The 21162-nt window shown below is 47.3% G+C and overlaps 2 protein-coding genes across 4 annotated transcripts in view; both read left to right on the forward strand.

The window, feature by feature from the left end:
- The window catches only part of VARS1 (valyl-tRNA synthetase 1), a 45136-nt gene extending 29831 nt beyond the window's left edge, over positions 1-15305 (forward strand). For both annotated transcript variants that reach the window (XM_069746478.1, XM_069746479.1), the window contains exons 24-30: positions 1572-1699; positions 2024-2179; positions 2264-2470; positions 10173-10284; positions 13425-13600; positions 13764-13913; positions 15081-15305. In XM_069746478.1, the coding sequence (XP_069602579.1) occupies positions 1572-1699; positions 2024-2179; positions 2264-2470; positions 10173-10284; positions 13425-13600; positions 13764-13913; positions 15081-15149 (998 nt within the window). In that variant the 3' untranslated portion in view covers positions 15150-15305. The remainder of the gene's footprint in view (positions 1-1571; positions 1700-2023; positions 2180-2263; positions 2471-10172; positions 10285-13424; positions 13601-13763; positions 13914-15080) is intronic.
- Positions 15306-19457: 4152 nt separating this feature from the next.
- VWA7 (von Willebrand factor A domain containing 7) overlaps positions 19458-21162 on the forward strand; it is a 34316-nt gene continuing 32611 nt past the window's right edge. The window contains exon 1 of one of the 2 annotated variants that reach the window (XM_069746480.1): positions 19458-19997. The gene's annotated coding sequence lies outside the window, so the exon portion shown is untranslated. The remainder of the gene's footprint in view (positions 19998-21162) is intronic. The other variant, XM_069746481.1, reaches the window with a different exon arrangement.

The following is a 21162-nucleotide window of genomic DNA, read 5'->3' on the forward strand; positions in this document are numbered from 1 at the left end:
TTTTTTTTAAAAATCCACTTTTAGTTTGAATCTCTATTTCAACCCCCTAGTGGTGGCTGCAGACGGGATCTTATCATGTATCTCTGTATACAGGGAGCTCCCCCTAGTGGTGGCTGCAGACGGGATCTTATCATGTATCTCTGTATACAGGGAGCTCCCTCTAGTGGTGGCTGCAGACGGGATCTTATCATGTATCTCTGTATACAGGGAGCTCCCCCCAGTGGTGGCTGCAGACAAAATCTTATCATGTATCTCTGTATACAGGGAGCTCCCCCTAGTGGTGACTGCAGACAGGATCTTATCATGTATCTCTGTATACAGGGAGCTCCCCCTAGTGGTGGCTGCAGACAGGATCTTATCATGTATCTCTGTATACAGGGAGCTCCCCCTACTGGTGACTGCAGACAGGATCTTATCATGTATCTCTGTATTCAGGGAGCTCCCTCTAGTGGTGGCTGCAGACAGGATCTTATCATGTATCTCTGTATACAGAGAGCTCCCCCTAGTGGTGGCTGCAGACAGGATCTTATCATGTATCTCTGTATACAGGAAGCTCCCCCTAGTGGTAACTGCAGACAGGATCTTATGTATCTCTGTATACAGGAAGCTCCCCCTAGTGGTAACTGCAGACAGGATCTTATGTATCTCTATACAAAGAGCTCCCCCTAGTGATGACTGCAGACAGGATCTTATGTATCTCTGTATACAGGGAGCTCCCCCTAGTGGTGGCTGCAGACAGGATCTTACTCTATACAGGGAGCTCCCTCTAGTGGTGGCTGCAGACAGGATCTTATCATGTATCTCTGTATACAGAGAGCTCCCCCTAGTGGTGGCTGCAGACAGGATCTTATCATGTATCTCTGTATACAGGGAGCTCCCCCTAGTGGTAGCTGCAGACAGGATCTTATCATGTATCTCTGTATACAGAGAGCTCCCCCTAGTGGTGGCTGCAGACAGGATCTTATCATGTATCTCTGTATACAGGGAGCTCCCCCTAGTGGTAGCTGCAGACAGGATCTTATCATGTATCTCTGTATACAGAGAGCTCCCCCTAGTGGTGGCTGCAGACAGGATCTTATTATGTATCTCTGTATACAGGGAGCTCCCTCTAGTGGTGGCTGCAGACAGGATCTTATCATGTATCTCTGTATACAGGGAGCTCCCCCAGTGGTGGCTGCAGACAGGATCTTATTATGTATCTCTGTATACAGGGAGCTCCCCCTAGTGGTGGCTTCAGACAGGATCTTATCATGTATCTCTGTATACAGGGAGCTCCCCCTAGTGGTGGCTGCAGACAGGATCTTATCATGTATCTCTGTATACAGGGAGCTCCCTCTAGTGGTAGCTGCAGGCAGAACATTATCTATTCTGCGATTTATGCAGTGAATGTGAAAGTCTGAGAATAAATTGGGTCCAGTCACTGTTAAGATATATTAAGAAATTAATCCGTGCATGATTTCGATTAAAAAAAAAACAAAAAAAACCTCCTACAGTGGTGGACAATACATTATTGCTTTGGACTCGCGTCAGTGGCTTCTGTTTGACTAAATTTTTTTTTTTTTTTTTTTTAGGCCGAGATATTAACCTGGATGTAAACAGGATCCTCGGTTACCGTCATTTCTGCAACAAGCTTTGGAATGCAACCAAGTTCGCCATGCGAGGCCTGGGAGATAATTACACCCCTCCTCCATCTTCACTGGTGAGCAGCGGTGGGGGGAGGTAGTTTTCCGTGGCCGCAGTGTTGGTCATGTGCCATGCTGCCCCATTATTCGAGTGGGTGTGGGAGAATGGTAGCACTCGGCTCATTTGGGGTCCTGATCAGTGAGTCCCGTGCGGTGCGAGGCTGCACTCTTCTTCCGGTGCAGCAGCGTGTCGCAGGCTATGTGCAGATACCTGTCTACTGGTAAAATGGTAGATTTTTACCAGCCTGTATGTAGGTGGCAGAATTGCTCGGCGCTGATGGCACAATGGAGGCTTCTTCTCCAGTGATCATTGTGCTGATCAGTGTCGTCTTGTGTCCCAGCCCTCAGGACAGGAGAGTCTGGCCGATCTCTGGATTCTGAGTCGTCTCAGTTTAGCAGTGGATCTTTGCAACACCGGCTTCCAGAACTACGACTTCCCAGGGATCACCACAGCCGTGTACAACTTCTGGCTGTATGAACTATGCGACGTCTACCTGGTAAGGACACAGACAGTGGCATGAATCCTCCATCTTTGCCTCTCTACCTCTTCTTATCGTCACCCTTCTTGTCTCCTTCTTCAGGAGTGCTTGAAGCCCTTGTTCTCTGGCACGGATGACTACGCCATAGCAGTAGCGAGGAACACACTGTACACGTGCCTGGACGCCGGCCTCCGACTCCTCTCGCCCATCATGCCGTTCCTCACAGAAGAGCTTTATCAGAGACTCCCCCGTCGTTCGTCTGAGACGTTCCCCAGTATATCTGTCACTCCTTATCCTGATGCTGCTGAGGTGACCACCAATATAGATACATGACAGTCATACTGGATGAGAAAAGCATGGCCGAAAGAGCGCCACAGGGTGCCTATAGGCCGTGTCCGGTATTGCAGCTCAGCTCTATTGCCGTCAGTAGGGTTCAGCTGTAATACCGCACAAAACCTGTGGATTAGTGTGGCGCTGTCTATGGTTGAAAACGGCTTAGTCTTTTCTAATGGTGGACAACCCCTTTAAGTTCGAACCTGCTGTATGTGATGAAAACGGGGATGAAGATAATGAGGGCTGGATGGGTAATACACCGTGAAATTCCAACACTGCGAGGGAAAAGAGATATATATGGTGTGTGTATATATATATATATATATATATATATATATATATATATATATATATATATATATATATATATATATATATATATATATATATATATATGTGTATATATACATATATATATAAATATATATATAATTCGGAAATAAGGGGATCGATAAACATGGGCAGGAGAAATGGAGCCAGCATTTTCAAACCATTCGATCTAATTAGTCTGAAATCCCGGCACTTTCGGCCTCGGCTGCTATCACTGAGGTTAATATTGGTCGTCTGAGGAAGATTCTGCCCCCGTATGCATTTGGGCAAATCGTCAAGATCCGCAGCTGGCAGCTCCTGTGTAATCACCAACCAATGATGTCCCTGATGTGTTTGATGGGGCACAAGTCTGGAGACGCTGCAGCCATAGGAGGAGTTTTGGGCCACGCAGGCTGCTCACAGTAGCACGAGCAACATGCGGCCTGGAGTTGTCGTTTTGAGAAACAACTCTTCGGACACTTTTGAGAAATTACTTCTTAATTGACCTCGCGCCGCCGCTGTCAAAGGCTTTCATGGTGCAGAGCAAGATGGCAATGGAGGTCTGTCCTTCAGCGATGAGTCCCACTTTCTCTGATCGCCCATGACGGCACCACGGAGAGAGGGGATCCGCCCACCAAGGACAGGAAACCTACGGATAAAAAAGGCGGTACCACTCTCCTGCATCAGTTGGTTTCCTGTCCTTGATGGGAGACCTACGGACTTACCGAAGATCGACGTTGGAATTCCGGGGCCATCCAGTCCGACTCAGGCAGCTGGGGGCCCTCTGCCTCGGCTGGGGTGGTGACCCGAAGCGCCACCGCTGAAGGCTAGTGGGCCTCTAGGGTGTGCGGGGGAGGTGACAGGGAATTCGCGGTCACCTCCCCAGGTAAGATGCAGCAGCGGCAACATCCAGGGGGGTCCCTCTGTGGTTGCGGGAGGTGCGGCGCGGGCCTCCCGAACAAGCGTCAGTCTGCACACTGCACTGCCATCAGGCATGCAGAGCCGCGCGGCAGGGGCTGCATAGGACCGGGAGCGCCGGTCAGCAGTGCCATATCTGCACTCCAGGTGCCATCTTGAGAGTCAGGCGCATGCCCGGAGTTTTTGCTGGTCTCGCGATGCGCGGGCGCCGCCGAGGCTCATCTGCGCAGGCGCCGGCGTTCGTCGTCGTCAGCTGGGCGCTACTGTGCAGGCGGGGGGCCGCTCAGGCGTTTTATACGAGCCGCAGAAGCTCAACTGCGCAGACGCCGGCGTTCGGCGCTCCTCGCCGTCGGCTGGACGCTACTGCGCAGGCGGGGGGCCGCTCAGGCGTTGTATACGAGCCGCTGAAGCTCAACTGCGCCGGCGTTCGGCGCTCCTCGCCGTCGGCTAGGGTCTGCGCAGATGCAAGGGGCGGGAAGCTTGAAATAGAAGGAGCTACTTCCTCCCAGTGGCTCTGCAATATATCGCAGGAGCCTCAGGAGCTACCAGTCGCTACAGCGCAGCAAGTGCTATTAGCAGCGACCGCAGACCAGCAGCAGGATGAGCGACCCAGCATCACCCTCGCCAGAATCACCTCCACCTACTGCATCGCCGCAGCAGCAGCAAAAAAGGCGACAGCAGAAAGGTCACCAGGACACCAGTAAAGATCGCCAAAGGTCCCAACATAGTAAGGAGTCCAGTGCGGCGTCGGGGAGAAAGCCAGAGGCAGAGAATCCCCAACTGGTATTTATGGGTCCTGGAGGTGGTAAGTGGATCTTCGTGAAAGTCAGAGACAGTAAGATTATTATTTGTCTCTTTTTAGGGGAGGAAAAGCATAGGTAAAACAAAGCACAAAGTCTGTGCCATCTGTAAAGAGGATCTTCCACCCGCCTGGGAGAAGCAGCTATGTAATTCCTGCATACAGCAGACGGTATCCGAAAGCCTGCCTGGGTTTGCAACTGATTTAAAAAACCTAATTAAAGAGCAGGTGGAAGACACCTTTAGATCCCTTTAAAAATGGGAAAAAACGGAGAAGGACCAGACACAGGTCCCCGTCCCCGGTCTCAAAATCTGATAGCGATAGTGCGAGTTCAGTATTCTCCGATTCCTCCACCTCAACTTCATCATCCACTTCTTCCTCAGGCGGACACAATTGTTTCCCGTTAGAGGACACCGATGGCCTCATAAAGGCAGTAAGAAGTACTATGGGGTTGGTAGACTCCCACCCTAAAAAATCGGCACAAGATATCATGTTTGGGGGCCTGGAACAGAAAAAGAGAAGAGCTTTTCCGCTTAATGACGCAATTGCAGCTTTGATTAAGAAAGAATGGAAAAAACCCATGAAAAAGACTCTCCTAACTCCAAAAAGGAAATACCCTTTCAAGGATGAATCCTGCTCCTTTTGGGAGAAAGCCCCCAAATTAGATGTAGCAATAGCTAAAGCATCAAAGAAATTTGCTCTCCCGTTTGAGGACATGGGGGTCCTAAAAGACCCTATGGACAAGAAGGCGGACGCCTTTCTCAAGGGCTCTTGGGAGTCAGCGGGAGGAGGCCTAAAACCGGCAGTAGCAGCCGCATGTACATTGCGCTCCCTAATGATCTGGTTAAATCAACTAGAGGGTCAATTAAAGGGGAAGACTTCCCGAGACTCGATGCTGAATACTTTACCAGTAATAAGGGGGGCTGCGGCTTTCCTGGCTGACGCCTCGGCAGACTCTATCAGGTTAGCCGCCAGGTCAGCAGTGTTTGCTAATGCGGCCAGGCGTGCCCTCTGGCTTAAGAATTGGCCTGGCGATCTGCAAACAAAAACAAAACTATGTACTATCCCCTGCGAAGGAGAATTTTTGTTCGGCTCTACATTAGACGACATCTTGGAAAAAGCAGGGGATAAAAAGAAGTCCTTTCCCTCTCTAGGTCTCCCCTCTTACCGAAAGCCCTTTCGGAACAAGAGGTTTTTTTGTAAGAACCCGGGGAGAGGCCAGGGAAAGTGGGAAGATAAGAGGAACAAAAATAAGGGGTTTATCTTTAACAAAAACCCCAATGATAACAAGAAACCTCCTCAATGAAGGTTTGCCCCAGGTGGGAGGGAGATTATCTCTCTTTTTCCCAGCCTGGGAAAAGATCACCTCCAGTCAATGGATTCTGAACATCATAGAATCAGGACTAAGGTTGACATTCAAAAGATGCCCCCGTCCCTCTTTTACGATGACATCCACAAGATCTTCGGCAGAAAAACAGCTGGCACTAGAAAACGAGGTCATCGGGTTAGTAAAAAAGGGAGTACTCCGGGAGGTTCCCCCTCAAGAAAGAGGGCAAGGCTACTATTCCCCTCTATTTCTGAGAAAAAAACCAGATGGTTCCTTCACGACCATTATAAATCTAAAAAACTAAACAATTACCTGGAGGTTCAAGCATTCAAGATGGAAACGATAAAGTCATCTATCAAAATGTTGTTTCCCCAATGCTTCATGGTGGTCCTAGACCTGAAGGACGCATATTATCACGTCCCAATACACAAAGATCACCAGAGATTCCTCAGGATGGCAGTTCACATCAGGGGAGTCCTAAATCACTTCCAGTTTTCAGCCCTACCATTCGGTCTTGCCATAGCCCCGAGGATTTTTACAAAACTGATCGCGGAGGTAATGGCTCACCTCAGGGAAGAAAATATCTTAATCGTACCATATCTCGACGATTTCCTGGTGATAGGCTCCTCCCCGCAACATTGCGAGGATCAACTGACGATAGTGATACATTCCTTAAAGGAATTGGGTTGGCTAATAAATATAGAAAAATCCAGACTAATGCCTTCTCAGGTCCAGGAGTACCTAGGTCTCACTCTGGACTCCAAAAAAATGGAATGTCGGCTCCCGGAGAACAAGATACAAAAACTAAAGAGTTTAGTATCAAAGATCCAATCTCTCCCCTCTATAACACTCCGTCAGGCCATGTCCCTCTTAGGCTCCATGACCTCTTGCATCCCCGCGGTCCAGTGGGCCCAATTACACTCGAGAGATCTTCAATGGCAGATATTATCGGAGCAAACCCATCTAGGAGGGCATTTAGACGGGCGGTTAACTCTATCTCCTCACACCAGTCACTCTCTGACATGGTGGAAATCACAGGAAAATCTTTCCCAGGGAGTCCCATGGGTAATTCAGGTCTCAAAGGTCCTGACTACAGACGCAAGCCCTTCAGGGTGGGGGGCTCACCTGGGCGACCTAGTAGCCCAGGGCATTTGGTCTCCATCTCTGGCAAACAAATCCTCCAATATGAAGGAACTTCTGGCGGTAAAATTTGCTCTTCAAGAATTCTTGGGGGTCCTTCACTCTCACCATGTAACAGTGATGTCGGACAACCGGGTGGTAGTAGCTTACCTAAATCACCAGGGGGGTACCCGTTCCAAAAATCTAATGGAAGTGACCAGCTCAATCCTACAAATAGCCGAGAGCAACCTCCTATCCCTAACAAGCCTGCACATAAAGGGAGTAGACAACTACAAAGCAGACTTCCTCAGCCGGTCCAGCCTAAAACAGGGAGAATGGGAACTAAATCAGTCGATATTTGCCCAGATCACAGAAAAATGGTGTTCCCAAAATCGATCTCTTTGCGAGTCATCTAAACAAAAAAGTAACCTCCTTTTGCTCCCTATCTCCTCTGGGGAACACAGTAACCGTGGACGCTTTCATGATGTCTTGGGGTCACCATCTGGTCTACGCCTTCCCTCCTCTTATTCTGATTCCAGCAGTGCTGAGGAAGATTCGGGAGGACGGGGCGTTGGTCATCTTAATTGCCCCGTTCTGGCCGAAGAGACTTTGGTTCTCATGGATGAGGAAGATGTCAATATCCGACCCTTGGGTATTACCAGACCTCCAGGATCTGTTGTCACAGGGCCCAGTCTGTCATCCGCAGGTCAAGAACTTGCACTTGACAGCTTGGCTCTTGAAAGGAAATTATTAGAAAGCAGGGGGTTCTCTCCGGGCTTAATCTCAACTCTGTTACAAAGTAGGAAGCCGGTTACAACAAAACAATATGGCAAGATATGGAAAAAGTTTCTGTCATCATCAGGTGCAAAAATAGGGAAAGAAATTCCCCTTAATTCCATATTAGAGTTCCTACAAAACGGGTTGGAGATGGGTTTAGCCACTAGCACCCTAAAAGTTCACGTGGCGGCTTTGGGAGCCCTATTCAATTTTGATTTAGCCTCAAATAGGTGGGTCTCTAGATTCATCAGGGCGGCAGGAAGATCAAGGCCTCTTCCAGTAAAAGTTGTTCCTCAATGGGACTTAAACTTGGTCCTTAAAGCCCTGACTAGCTCACCATTTGAACCATTACACGAATCTACAATAAAAAACCTATCTCTCAAAACAGCTCTATTAGTCGCCCTTACTTCTGCCCGTAGGGTTAGCGACTTACAGGCTCTCTCAGTTAACCCTCCTTACACACAATTTCTAGAGGATAGGGTCATTTTAAAAACAGACCCAGCATATCTCCCGAAAGTGGCTTCAAAATTTCACAGGTCTCAAGAGATATCTCTCCCTTCCTTCTGTCCCAATCCTAAAAATAAGGAGGAACAAACACTACATACACTAGATGTAAGAAGATGTCTCTTACATTACCTAGAAGTCACTAGAGAGAGTAGGGAGGATTCCTCTCTGTTTGTGTGTTTCCAGGGTCCCCGGAAGGGGAAAAAAGCATCTAAAGCCACCATAGCAAGATGGATCACGGACGCCATCAGTCTCTCATACTCGGCAAGTGGGATGTCCATCCCCGGGGAGGTTAAGGCTCACTCAACAAGGGCAGTAGCGACTTCCTGGGCGGAGAAGGCCGGAGCTTCCATTGACCAGATATGTAGAGCTGCTACCTGGTCCTCACCATCCACATTCTATAGGCACTATAGATTGGACCTAATCTCCTCTTCAGACCTTACTTTCGGTAAAAGGGTTCTGGAGGCGGTGGTCCCTCCCTGAATGTACTATCTATGCAATTCTCTCCGTGGTGCCGTCATGGGCGATCAGAGAAAAATATAGTTCTTACCGATAACGGTATTTCTCTGAGCCCATGACGGCACCCGTACATTCCCTCCCTTCACTTGTGGGTGCACACATTAAAATAGTGCCATAGTCTACTTATAGTCTACTCATAGTTTAAAGTCACGCGGTATCTTGTTATGCTAAACAGTTAAAATGAACAAACGTTTTAGTAGTCTCCCATCGTTCTCTATGTAAAACAACTGATGCAGGAGAGTGGTACCGCCTTTTTTATCCGTAGGTTTCCTGTCCTTGGTGGGGGCGGATCCCCTCTCTCCGTGGTGCCGTCATGGGCTCAGAGAAATACCGTTATCGGTAAGAACTATACTTTTTGCCATGGACGCAGTGATAGCCGGAGATTGTTTTGGACACCACGTGGACATTGAATGGAACGTCACACTGGTACTACTCCCAGGATTACGGTGTGGGGTGGCATAAGACACTGTAGTCCATTGTTGCTCATGCTACTGTGAACATCCTCAGACGACCACTGCTAACCTCATCGATGGCAGCTGAGGCTGAAAGTTCCGGGATTTCTGCGCGTGGCTCATAATGGAAGCTGAATCAATGAATATGTTTTGAAATGTTGCTTCCATTTTTCCATTCTTTGCAGATCAGTAATGTCTCCAGCCTGTGATTTTCATAATTCCATGGCTTTTCCTACTCTGTATTTGCAATGTTGAGTAGATTTTAGAAAAATTGGTCATGGGTCCAGGCGGCGGGGTCTGTGGCTGGACAGGCGGGCGGCGGTGTCTGGGTGGACAGGTGGGCGGCGGTGTCTGTGGGTGGACAGGTGGCGGCGGTGTCTGGGTGGACAGGCGGGTGGCGGTGTCTGGGTGGACAGGCAGGCGGCGGTGTCTGTGGGTAGACATGAGGGCGGTGTCTGTGGGTGGACAGGCGGGCAGCGGTGTCTGTGGGTGGACAAGCGGGCAGCGGTGTCTGGGTGGACAGGCGGGTGGCAGTGTCTAGGTGGACAGGTAGGCAGGCGGTGTCTGTAAGTGGACAGGTAGGCAGGCGGTGTCTGTGGGTGGACAGGTGGGCGGCGGTGTCTGTGGGTGGACAGGCGGGCGGCAGTGTCCACGGGTGGAGTAACAATTTTTGGCATATTGGTTTTACAGTTACAAATGTAGAAGAACTAAGCTTGTCGGTTTGCACCGCTCATGGTGGTCTCATACTTTATCTGAGGTTTTTCCATGGAGTGGTACAGTGTCCTTCTACATGAAAACTCTGCAACATGGTTGAACATAGTGTTGGGTGGTTTTGAGATTAGTAGTTTATTGGAGTTCTCATTCAAATGGATGGGTGTGTGACCGGACCACCCTACACACACGATTCAGTACTCTGGGATGAATCTGACCATTATTTTATTTTTGCCTCTGTAGTACCATTGGCGAGATGAAGAGATAGACAGAAATATGGATCTGGCTCTGCTCATTGTGAAATCCATCCGGTCTTTACGAGCTGATTATAATCTCACCAAGACGAAGGCTGACTGTAAGTACATCCTGGTGGTCCAGAGACCAGTTCTGGTACAAGTTATTGTAAGTAGGACCTTCATTCATTGTCATAGATATCAGATTGGTGGGGATCCAACACTCGCACCTCCACCGATCAGCTGTTATTGATTCGGCCACCCCTGGAGCAGGTAACGGTTGATCATGGAGATCCCGGGTATAGGAATCCTCCAATCTAACATTGATTTCATGGATAGGTTATCAGTATATTCGTTCCTGACAATCCCTTTAAATGCTTGTCATGAATAGACTGTAAGGACTAAAATCGAGGGCTCAGGACTGATTCTAAGTCAGGGAAGGGCATAAGTCCAGCTTCCTGGTACTGGGTGTCCTGTAAGGTGACAGTGACTTCATAAAGAAGGTTCTCCACCTGTTACTGTTATCCCCCCCACCAGTGACTCCAGGAAAAGCAAGAACTTTTCTTCTTGTCATCACCCTCAATTCTCATTGGCAGCCTGTACAGGTACCAGTCACCCCAGGGGCAGATACAGGAACTTTTCTTCTTGCTATCACCCTCCATTTTCATTTGCATCCTGTTCAGATTTCTAGTAAAAAGTGAGAAGTTTGTTTAGGTATAAAAACACTTAATTAACCTTTTTATTTTTAGCAGTATTGTGCATGTCAAGCTCTGTTTGTCAGAATTCAAGACACAAAACATGATATTTTTTTTCTTTTAGTTGCATTTTGTTGTTGGTTTGCAAAACCTTACTCTTTATTCACACTGTGACACCCATGATTGTAATTTTCCAGGTAGCATTTCCACGAGGTGCAAGGAACTATTTTTTATTTCAAAATTTAAAAAATGGTGTAAATATATTTTTGAATGTCCTAAAAACAAAACTGAAAATGCATAATGTAATTTATATAAAATGGCGGAATTATGTTTTTTGTTTTTTTTCTTTTCCCACTTTTTGACCACACTTGGAGTATTTGTTTTTCTGTGTTGCCCCTCAATAAACAAGCCATCTTATGGCTATGTAGATATAAAGATAAAAATACTGTATATACTCGAGTATAAGCCGACCCCGAGTATGAGCCGACCCCCCCTGATTTTGCCACAAAAAAGTGGGAAAACTTAATGACTCAGTATAAGCCTAGGGTGGGAAATGCAGCAGCTACCGGTGAATTTAAAAAATAAAAATAGATACCAATAAAAGTCAAATTAATTGAGACATCAGTAGGTTAAGTATTTTTGAATTTCCATATTGAATCAGGAGCCCCATATAATGCTCCATAAAGTTTATGATTGGCTCCATAAGATGCTCCATATTAAAATATGCCCCCATATAATCCTGCATAAAGGTTAATAATGGCCCCATAAGATGCTCCATAGACACATTTGCCCCATATAATCCTGCACAAATGTTGATTATGACCCCATAAGATGCTCCATACAGATAATTGCCCCATATAATGCTGCATATGGCCACATAAGGTGCTCCATACAGATACTTGCCCCCATATAATGCTGCACATGGCCACATAAGATGCTCCTTACAGATAATTGCCCCATATAATGCTGCACATGGCCACATAAGATGCTCCATACAGATACTTGCCCCATATAATGCTGCACATGGCCACATAAGGTGCTCCATACAGATACTTGCCCCCATATAATGCTGCACATGGCCACATAAGATGCTCCTTACAGATATTTTCCCCGTATAATGCTCCACAAATGTGGATTATGGCCCCATACAGATATTTGCCCCCATATCATGCTGCACATGGCCACATAAGATGCTCCATACAGATACTTGCCCCATATAATGCTGCACATGGCCACATAAGATGCTCCTTACAGATATTTTCCCCGTATAATGCTCCACAAATGTGGATTATGGCCCCATACAGATATTTGCCCCCATATCATGCTGCACATGGCCCCATAAGATGCCCCATACAGATATTTGCCCCATATGCCGTTGCTGCGTTTAAAAAAATAAAAAAATTACATACTCACCTCTCAGGTCCCCGGCACTTGCTATACTCACCTTTCCCATTCCGCCGCTGTCTCTTCCCATCCTCTGCACCGACGATCAGGAAGAGAGCGGCGCGCACTAATCGCGTCACTGCGCCCTCTGACCTGAGCGTCGGTGCCAAAGACACAGCGGCACCGACGGTGGAATGAGGAGCAGGTGAATATCGCGCACTGCCCCCGTCATACTTACCTGCTCCTGGCGCCGTCGCTGCACATCTGTGCCCCGCATTTTCTTCCTGTAGTGAGCGGTCACCGTTACCCCTATGGGAGGTGGAGCCGCATATTCATTACTGTAATGAGCGGTACCATGTGGCCGTCACCGCTCACTACAGGAACAAGCTGGGGACCTGCAGGGACCGCGCCAGGAGCAGGTGAGTATAATTAGACAGCCCCGCTCCCCCGACCCCTGGGTATGACCCGAGTATAAGCCGAGAGGGGGACTTTCAGCCCAAAAAAGGGGACTGAAAATCTCGGCTTATACTCGACTATATACGGTAAGTTTTGGCTCTTGGAGGAAGCAGCAAGAAAAATAATAGCATTAAAAAAAGCCCGGTCTTGAAGAGGTTAAAATTGATCTGTCCCCAGGTTTCACGACTAAGCTGTGTACATTTACGGAGCTGATTGCCGGGCCTATTGGCTTTATAGTCATCCTGCTCCTTTTAATTTCATGTGGGGGGGAGGGGAGAGGATTAAACAGCCAGTCATTTTCATAGTAAGTACATCTGCTCCGTCAGGTTAGATAGCTCTGTATAGTCATGTATACAGCTTGTAATGTGAAATCTGGTGACCGATCCACTTTAAATGTGTAGCAAGTCAAAAAGTGTCAAGGATCTTGCACAAATTGTGAACTTTGCTCTAGCTTATGATATATGCGGCCGTTCTCTATTGTTATCCCCAGAGTGGTTGGTTGTATATTAACCCTTCATAGCCATAAAAGGATTACGTTCCTGGTGCTTTATGTGACATTGATCGGGTAGGCCTATAAATACTATGGAGTACTGACTATTGTAAATCTCTGAAAGCTGCACCAGCCCAATGGTAACGGCAGGTTCACGGAGGATGGTGAAAGCCTAAACACTAGATTGTTAGGGACAAGACGTCTCCACAACTGTTCACATGTTTTCCTGCTATGACAGGTTACGTGAAATGTCAGGACGCAGAGACCAAATCTGTGATTGTGGCTCACACCTCGTACATCACCGTCCTCTCCTCCTCGCTCTCCTTGATCATTCTGGAGCCTAGAGACCCAACGCCAGAGGGGAGCGCCGTCAACACCGCCTCCGACAAGGCCACTGTCTACATGGTTCTCAAGGTAACTAAAACCCCCCAAAAATGTTCTGTTCTGGCTGGAGGCCACAGATGGAGCGACATGTCTTGTCTTCAACCTGTGATGCAAGATGCCAGTGTGCAGACTAATCCTATACACCCGGTGTGTCCTGTAAGTGCTTGTGTTCATGGGCAGGATTTTCCCGCAGGGACTTATTGATCTGGAGAAAGAGATGGCGAAGCTGCAGGTGAGGAAGACGGAGCTCACCCGACAGCTGGAGAAGTTGCGTGAGCGGGTGGGAGGCGCAGATTACAGCAGCAAGGTCCCCGCTACAGTGCAGCAACAAGACTCTGAAAAGGTGAACAAACCACTTCCCTGTTCTGCCTACAGGGGGAGTAGTACTTGTTGTCTTGGTTGATTTATTGGTATTAAACTGCTGTCTGCATTACCCGTACACCCCTGTGCTCTGACATCACTGTGTGCCTTTCCCCTGCGCTGTGACATCACTGTGTGCCTTTCCCCTGCGCTGTGACATCAATGTGTGCCTTTCCCCTGCGCTGTGACATCACTGTGTGCCTTTCCCCTGCGCTGTGACATCACTGTGTGCCTTTCCCCTGCGCTGTGACATCACTGTGTGCCTTTCCCCTGCGCTGTGACATCACTGTGTGCCTTTCCCCTGCGCTGTGACATCACTGTGCCTTTCCCCTGCGCTGTGACATCACTGTGTGCCTTTCCCCTGCGCTGTGACATCACTGTGTGCCTTTCCCCTGCGCTGTGACATCACTGTGTGCCTTTCCCCTGCGCTGTGACATCACTGTGTGCCTTTCCCCTGCGCTGTGACATCACTGTGTGCCTTTCCCCTGCGCTGTGACATCACTGTGTGCCTTTCCCCTGCGCTGTGACATCACTGTGTGCCTTTCCCCTGCGCTGTGACATCACTGTGTGCCTTTCCCCTGCGCTGTGACATCACTGTGTGCCTTTCCCCTGCGCTGTGACATCACTGTGTGCCTTTCCCCTGCGCTGTGACATCACTGTGTGCCTTTCCCCTGCGCTGTGACATCACTATGTGCCTTTCCCCTGCGCTGTGACATCACTATGTGCCTTTCCCCTGCGCTGTGACATCACTTTGTGCCTTTCCCCTGCGCTGTGACATCACTGTGTGCCTTTCCCCTGCGCTGTGACATCCCTGTGTGCCTTTCCCCTGCCCTGTGACATCACTGTGTGCCTTTCCCCTGCCCTGTGACATCACTGTGTGCCTTTCCCCTGCCCTGTGACATCCCTGTGTGCCTTTCCCCTGCCCTGTGACATCACTTTGTGCCTTTCCCCTGCGCTGTGACATCACTGTGTGCCTTTCCCCTGCGCTGTGACATCCCTGTGTGCCTTTCCCCTGCCCTGTGACATCACTGTGTGCCTTTCCCCTGCCCTGTGACATCACTGTGTGCCTTCCCCTTCTATGACATCCTTGTACTGTGACCTCACTCTGTGCATTACGCCTCTTTTATCTCCACATTTTATCTTCCCTTAGATTAAGCAGTTTGAAACAGAATGCCAGAAGGTGGAGGAAGCCATGAACAGTTTCCAGAGGATGGTTTAGTAGTAAATTATTTCCCACTTGCCCGGGGACGGTCTCGCTGGCCCTGATGCTGCTCCTGAACTTTTATCTTTTTTTAGAGAAGAAAAAAAAAAATGTGTTGTGCGCGAGTTGTCGTCATGCCGGGTGGATTGTACGTAATAAATCCTGTAGAACCAAGGAAGACTCCATGTGTGGTTTCCTGGGGGTCCGAGGAGAGAATTTAATTGGGGGACTACTGATCAGTAAAAACTTCTTAAAGGGCTACAGTTTGGAGTCTACAGATTGTCGCATGATAAAATATAAATAAGCAGAATTAGTAATTGGACTGTTATATAAAATAAATAATTTCATTGGCTACGTTGACACCTTTTTTTTTTTTTCTCCATCTTCTCTGACTATTTTTTTTTTTTAAGCTATAGATGTAAAAGAGATTGGAGCTGAGGGTTTGCTACGGTGCTATCTAGACGTGACGATACTTTGACTTTTAGCTGCTTATTTTAGGCCTCTGGATGTAAACGGAAATGTTCTCATTCACTAACAGTAGCCAGAAATCTTAAAAAATGGTGGGAAAAGAGAACCCAAAATGTGTTAGAAAGTTTCTCTCCACAGTACAAACACTCCTTCCATTGTTAATATTCCACAACTACATTAGTTTTAAACATTGCCAAAGCTATGACCAGCTAAATAATGCAACTGGCAGCAAAAAAACCCGAAAAAAACTGTTGTACATAACAGGCTCTACAGTGTTTATGTAATTATGGCCCTTTTTGTGCTTTGTTGGCGAAAAGGCCGTGGTTAATATGTGGTGTGGTTAATAAAAAAAGGTGTGGCTTAGCCAATCAGAAGGCAGAATAAAGTTAAAAATCATTTGCGTATGTGCCAAATTTAACCAAACATCGTTTGCCACCATGAAAAATTTGGTGACATTTCAAAGTGTTATTCCAATCTTTAGATATTATCATCTCCAGGATAGGGCTGACTTATAATTAGTAGAGGTCTGACCACTGGGACCCCACCAATCTCAAGAACTAAGCACTGGAGAGCCCCATATAAATGGAGCCCTGGTCGGGACTTTCTCACCTCCGTTTCATTCATTCATTCTCTATGGAACTGCTGGAAGAAGTTGAGCGCTTTATTCATCTATCGCGGCAGTCCCATAGACAATCAAGGGAGCTGAGACACACATGTCCGACCACCCATTCACTAAGATGGGATCTGGAGAGCCCTGTACTCTGGATAGGTGGGGCTCCCAGTTGTGTGCCCCCCCCCCCCCCCGATCTTCCCTGCTTTCCCGCCATCGTTCCTCCCTTGATCCCCGCCATCGATCTTCCCTTGTTCCCCGCCATCGATCTTCCCTTGTTCCCCGCCGTCGATCTTCCCTTGCTCCCCGCCGTCGATCTTCCCTTGCTCCCCGCCGTCGATCGTTCCTGCTTCCCCGCCGTCGATCGTTCCTGCTTCCCCGCCGTCGATCGTCCCTGCTTCCCCGCCGTCGATCGTCCCTGCTGCCCCGCCGTCGATCGTCCCTGCTTCCCCGCCGTCGATCGTCCCTGCTTCCCCGCCGTCGATCGTCCCTGCTTCCCCGCCGTCGATCGTCCCTGCTGCCCCGCCATTGATCTTCCCCACCATCGATCAGCTCGGCCTCATCTATCAGCAAATTATCTCCGATTATAAGAATGGATGATAATGTCTAAAGATGGAAATGACCCTTTAAGACTGCATTCAAATCCACAGGATGTATCCCATGCTTGTGAAGTCTTTAGCTCGGCAGCATGCGGAAAAGCCAATAAATGGGGTTTATCGTAGTGTATAATGTCCCAGTTTGCACTTTCTCACACTAATATAATGGAAGGATATAATGGAACTAGAGAGAGTACAAAGGAGGGCAACAAAATTAATAAAGGGGATGGGAGAACTACAATACCCAGATAGATTAGCGAAATTAGGATTATTTAGTCTAGAAAAAAGACGACTGAGGGGCGATCTAATAACCATGTATAAGTATATAAGGGGACAATACAAATATCTCGCTGAGGATCTGTTTATACCAAGGAAGGTGACGGGCACAAGGGGGCATTCTTTGCGTCTGGAGGAGAGAAGGTTTTTCCACCAACATAGAAGAGGATTCTTTACTGTTAGGGCAGTGAGAATCTGGAATTGCTTGCCTGAGGAGGTGGTGATGGCGAACTCAGTCGAGGGGTTCAAGAGAGGCCTGGATGTCTTCCTGGAGCAGAACAATATTGTATCATACAATTATTAGGTTCTGTAGAAGGACGTAGATCTGGGGATTTATTATGATGGAATATAGGCTGAACTGGATGGACAAATGTCTTTTTTCGGCCTTACTAACTATGTTACTATGTTACTATGTAATGTCGGCATATTAATATCTCGGTCATAGTGACCGGTTCTAAGAAAAAAACATGATCTCGTTGCCTGTAGAAGCCAATCCTATTTCCATACTAAACATGAAGACCCCGTCTGTCGCCGGCCGTGTCCCCGAGCATATCACCGCCATGTAGTGTCCGTGTCGGCGCTGGTAGTGGGGGAAGTACCAAATATAGACGACATGTCTTCCTCTTCATGGTAAGGAAGTACTTTGGTTGGTATTAGTAATGTCAGTCTGGAGGTAGAGGAAGCGAGAATATAAGGGGTGGATCCTGTTATCTACTGTATATAGGTGTTATCAGTCATTGTACAGGAGGAGGAGGTGAGCTGTGACATCACCTATTGTGAATGGTGGATCCTGTGTTATCTACTGTATATAGAGGTGTTATCAGTCATTGTACAGGAGGAGGAGGTGAGCTGTGACATCACCTATTGTGAATGGTGGATCCTGTGCTATCTACTGTGTATAGAGGTGTTATCAGTCATTGTACAGGAGGAGGTGAGCTGTGACATCACCTATTGTGAATGGTGGATCCTGTGTTATCTACTGTATATAGAGGTGTTATCAGTCATTGTACAGGAGGAGGAGGTGAGCTGTGACATCACCTATTGTGTATGGTGGATCCTGTGTTATCTACTGTATATAGAGGTGTTATCAGTCATTGTACAGGAGGAGGTGAGATGTGACAATGTCTTTTGTGAATGGTGGATCCTGTGTTATCTACTGTATATAGAGGTGTTACCCGTCATTGTACAGGAGGAGGAGGTGAGCTGTGACATCACCTATTATGAATGGTGGATTCTGTGTTATCTACTGTGTATAGAGGTGTTATCAGTCATTGTACAGGAGGGGGAGGTGAGCTGTGACAATGTCTTTTGTGAATGGTGGATCCTGTGTTTTGTTCTGACCCAAAGACAGATCTGCCGGATCACCAGTGATGCTGAATTAAGAGATAAGGCCCTGAAATAACGAGCACATGGAGGAAGCAATGCACACTTGAGAGCAGGTCATTTTTCTATGTATTCACACGAGAACGCTGTCTCTTGCACCATTTCCAGCAGTGTAGCTCGTGTTGCCCCCTTTTCCCTGTTACCCAGGTCATGATGACTTTATTTACCATGTACCCATAACATGTTTCTGCAGAATCTTAAAAACATTACATAGGAGATAAGAAGTATAAAATCCTTGACTGAGACTATAAGGCTGACAAATCCGGAAACAAAATCTAGAGAGAAAACATTAACCCTTCTTTATCACAACCAATCACAGTGCAACTTTTATTTTACCGAAGCACTTTAAGAAATGTAAGCTGAGCTCTGACTGGTTGCTATGGACGACAGAAGCAGATTTTCTTTCAGGCAGCTTAAAAAAAATAATAATAATAATAATAATCTTCCTTTAAGACATGTACACGATGGATTTAAGGGAATGTCTATTAATAATGGGACCTAATAAGTGGGCTGTAACGTCTATATAATAGTGGCACGAGGCTCTCTGTAATAAGGAAATAAAGGGTTAATATAGAAGCCGACGACAATAAAAACTTTATTTTTTTTTGTAAGGGATCACAAGAGTTAATTGGTTGCGGCAGCTGTGAGCGGCGTCCTCTCTGCGGGCCCGGTCCCATGACACTGCTTCATAACCTAATCCCATTCACAATGCTGCAATCCCCGCAAATAACAAGGACTTAGGGAAAAGACTTGTGCACAATAGTGCGGTAATATGTGGGTGACGGCGGTATAAATTGTCAAAAATATACAATAAAAAATGGGGGAGACCCCGGACTTTCCAGTAATATGGAGCGTGACGTGCACATAGAGTGTCAGCTCTTGTGGTCCCCGTCCTGCGGGTTATACCGCCACCCCGTGTGCTCCCGCCATTGTGCATTCATGGCTCCAGGCAGGGAGGTGCGTGCTGTGCTATTCCTGGGGGGTTGGGGGTTTGGGCTTTTTCTCACACTCCCCCCAGCCTTGGGTTTTTGTGGGAGCACAAAGGATTTGTGACCTGTCACTTGCACACACACAAAAGAGAGGCGCGCACACAAAGAAGTTGGATTAAAGGGGGCACCACAGCGAAATTCTGGATTTAGGGTCAGAATTTATTTATTTTATTATGTGCAAATAGGATTTTTTTTTATTTGTCAGCGCGACTTTTTATTTACTGACGCGTGGTTCTGTGAAGCCGCGTCTTTGTGGCTGCATTACTTTCAGATCATCGCTTCCTTTTTTTTCCCGTCATTTTTTGCTGTGACTGCGCGTCTCCCCATAGAAGTGACTCTACACATGATATATTTCTGCTGCTGTCCCTTTAAGGCAAGAGGAGGGAGGTACCTGCTGTCATTTATTGGGCTGATAAACACTCAGAAGTGGCCACTGTAAACTTGGAGATTAGAGGTCTGTGTGAGGAGGCAGCGAGGACAGCGCGAGGACAGCAGGTGCCGTACGGATGATGGGAGTTACGACTGGTGACACAGCAATTATCAGGTTTGCCAAAGAGCTTGCCATTAATGTATGTAGGTTGTGCGTGGCATGTTGAGGAGTGCGTACGAAGGGTTAATATGGGTATGGAGCGCACAACTTTACACGATGTGTGCACTTGGCTCAGTGTGTCCTATTATATACATGCGTACTATATATATATATATATATATATATAATGTGTGTGTGTGTACTAGCACATAGGTGCAGACATAGACACGCATTTGACTACATGTGACGTGCACACTTACGAGTGTGTGCTTTGTTTTGTGCGCAGGGTGTAGATCCGCACATAGGAGCGTGCACTTGTCTGCATGTGTATAGTGTAGATCTATATATGAGTGCACCTGTCAGTCCGTGTGCACAATGTAGATTGGTGTAGAAAGCAACTTGCACTGAACGATGTGCGAGATCCGCAGATAGGTGAGCGCGCCAAACTGTGTCTATGTACAGATCTACACAGCAGTGCGCACTCTACTATCTGCAAACACTGAGGCTCTGTACATACGAATGTGCAGTCTACTACCTGTATACAGATAGTATAGTGCACATTCCTATCTGTGCACAAAATACCTCTATACATAGGAGTGTGCACTCTACTACCTGTACACAGTATCCCTCTATACATAGAGTGTGCACTCTACTACCTGTATATAGTATACCTTTATACATATGAGTGTGCACTCTACTACCTGTACACAGTATCCCTCTATACATAGAGTGTGCACTCTACTACCTGGGCACAATATACCTCTACACATTGGAGTGCGCACTCTACTCTGGACAATATACCTCTATACATAGGAGTGTGCCCTCTACTACCTGTATACAGTATTCCTCTATACATAGGAGTGTGCACTCTACTACCTGTATACAGTATTCCTCTATACATAGGAGTGCGCACTCTACTACCTGTATATAGCATCCCTCTATACATAGGAGTGTGCACTCTACTACCTGTATACAGTATTCCTCTATACATAGGAGTGTGCACTCTACTACCTGTACACAGTATCCCTCTATACATAGGAGTGTGCACTCTACTACCTGGGCACAATATACCTCTACACATTGGAGTGCGCACTCTACTCTGGACAATATACCTCTATACATAGGAGTGTGCCCTCTACTACCTGTATACAGTATTCCTCTATACATAGGAGTGTGCACT

This window comes from Ranitomeya imitator, chromosome 2 (genome assembly GCF_032444005.1).
Source record: "Ranitomeya imitator isolate aRanImi1 chromosome 2, aRanImi1.pri, whole genome shotgun sequence".
In the NCBI taxonomy this organism is placed as follows: domain Eukaryota; kingdom Metazoa; phylum Chordata; class Amphibia; order Anura; family Dendrobatidae; genus Ranitomeya; species Ranitomeya imitator.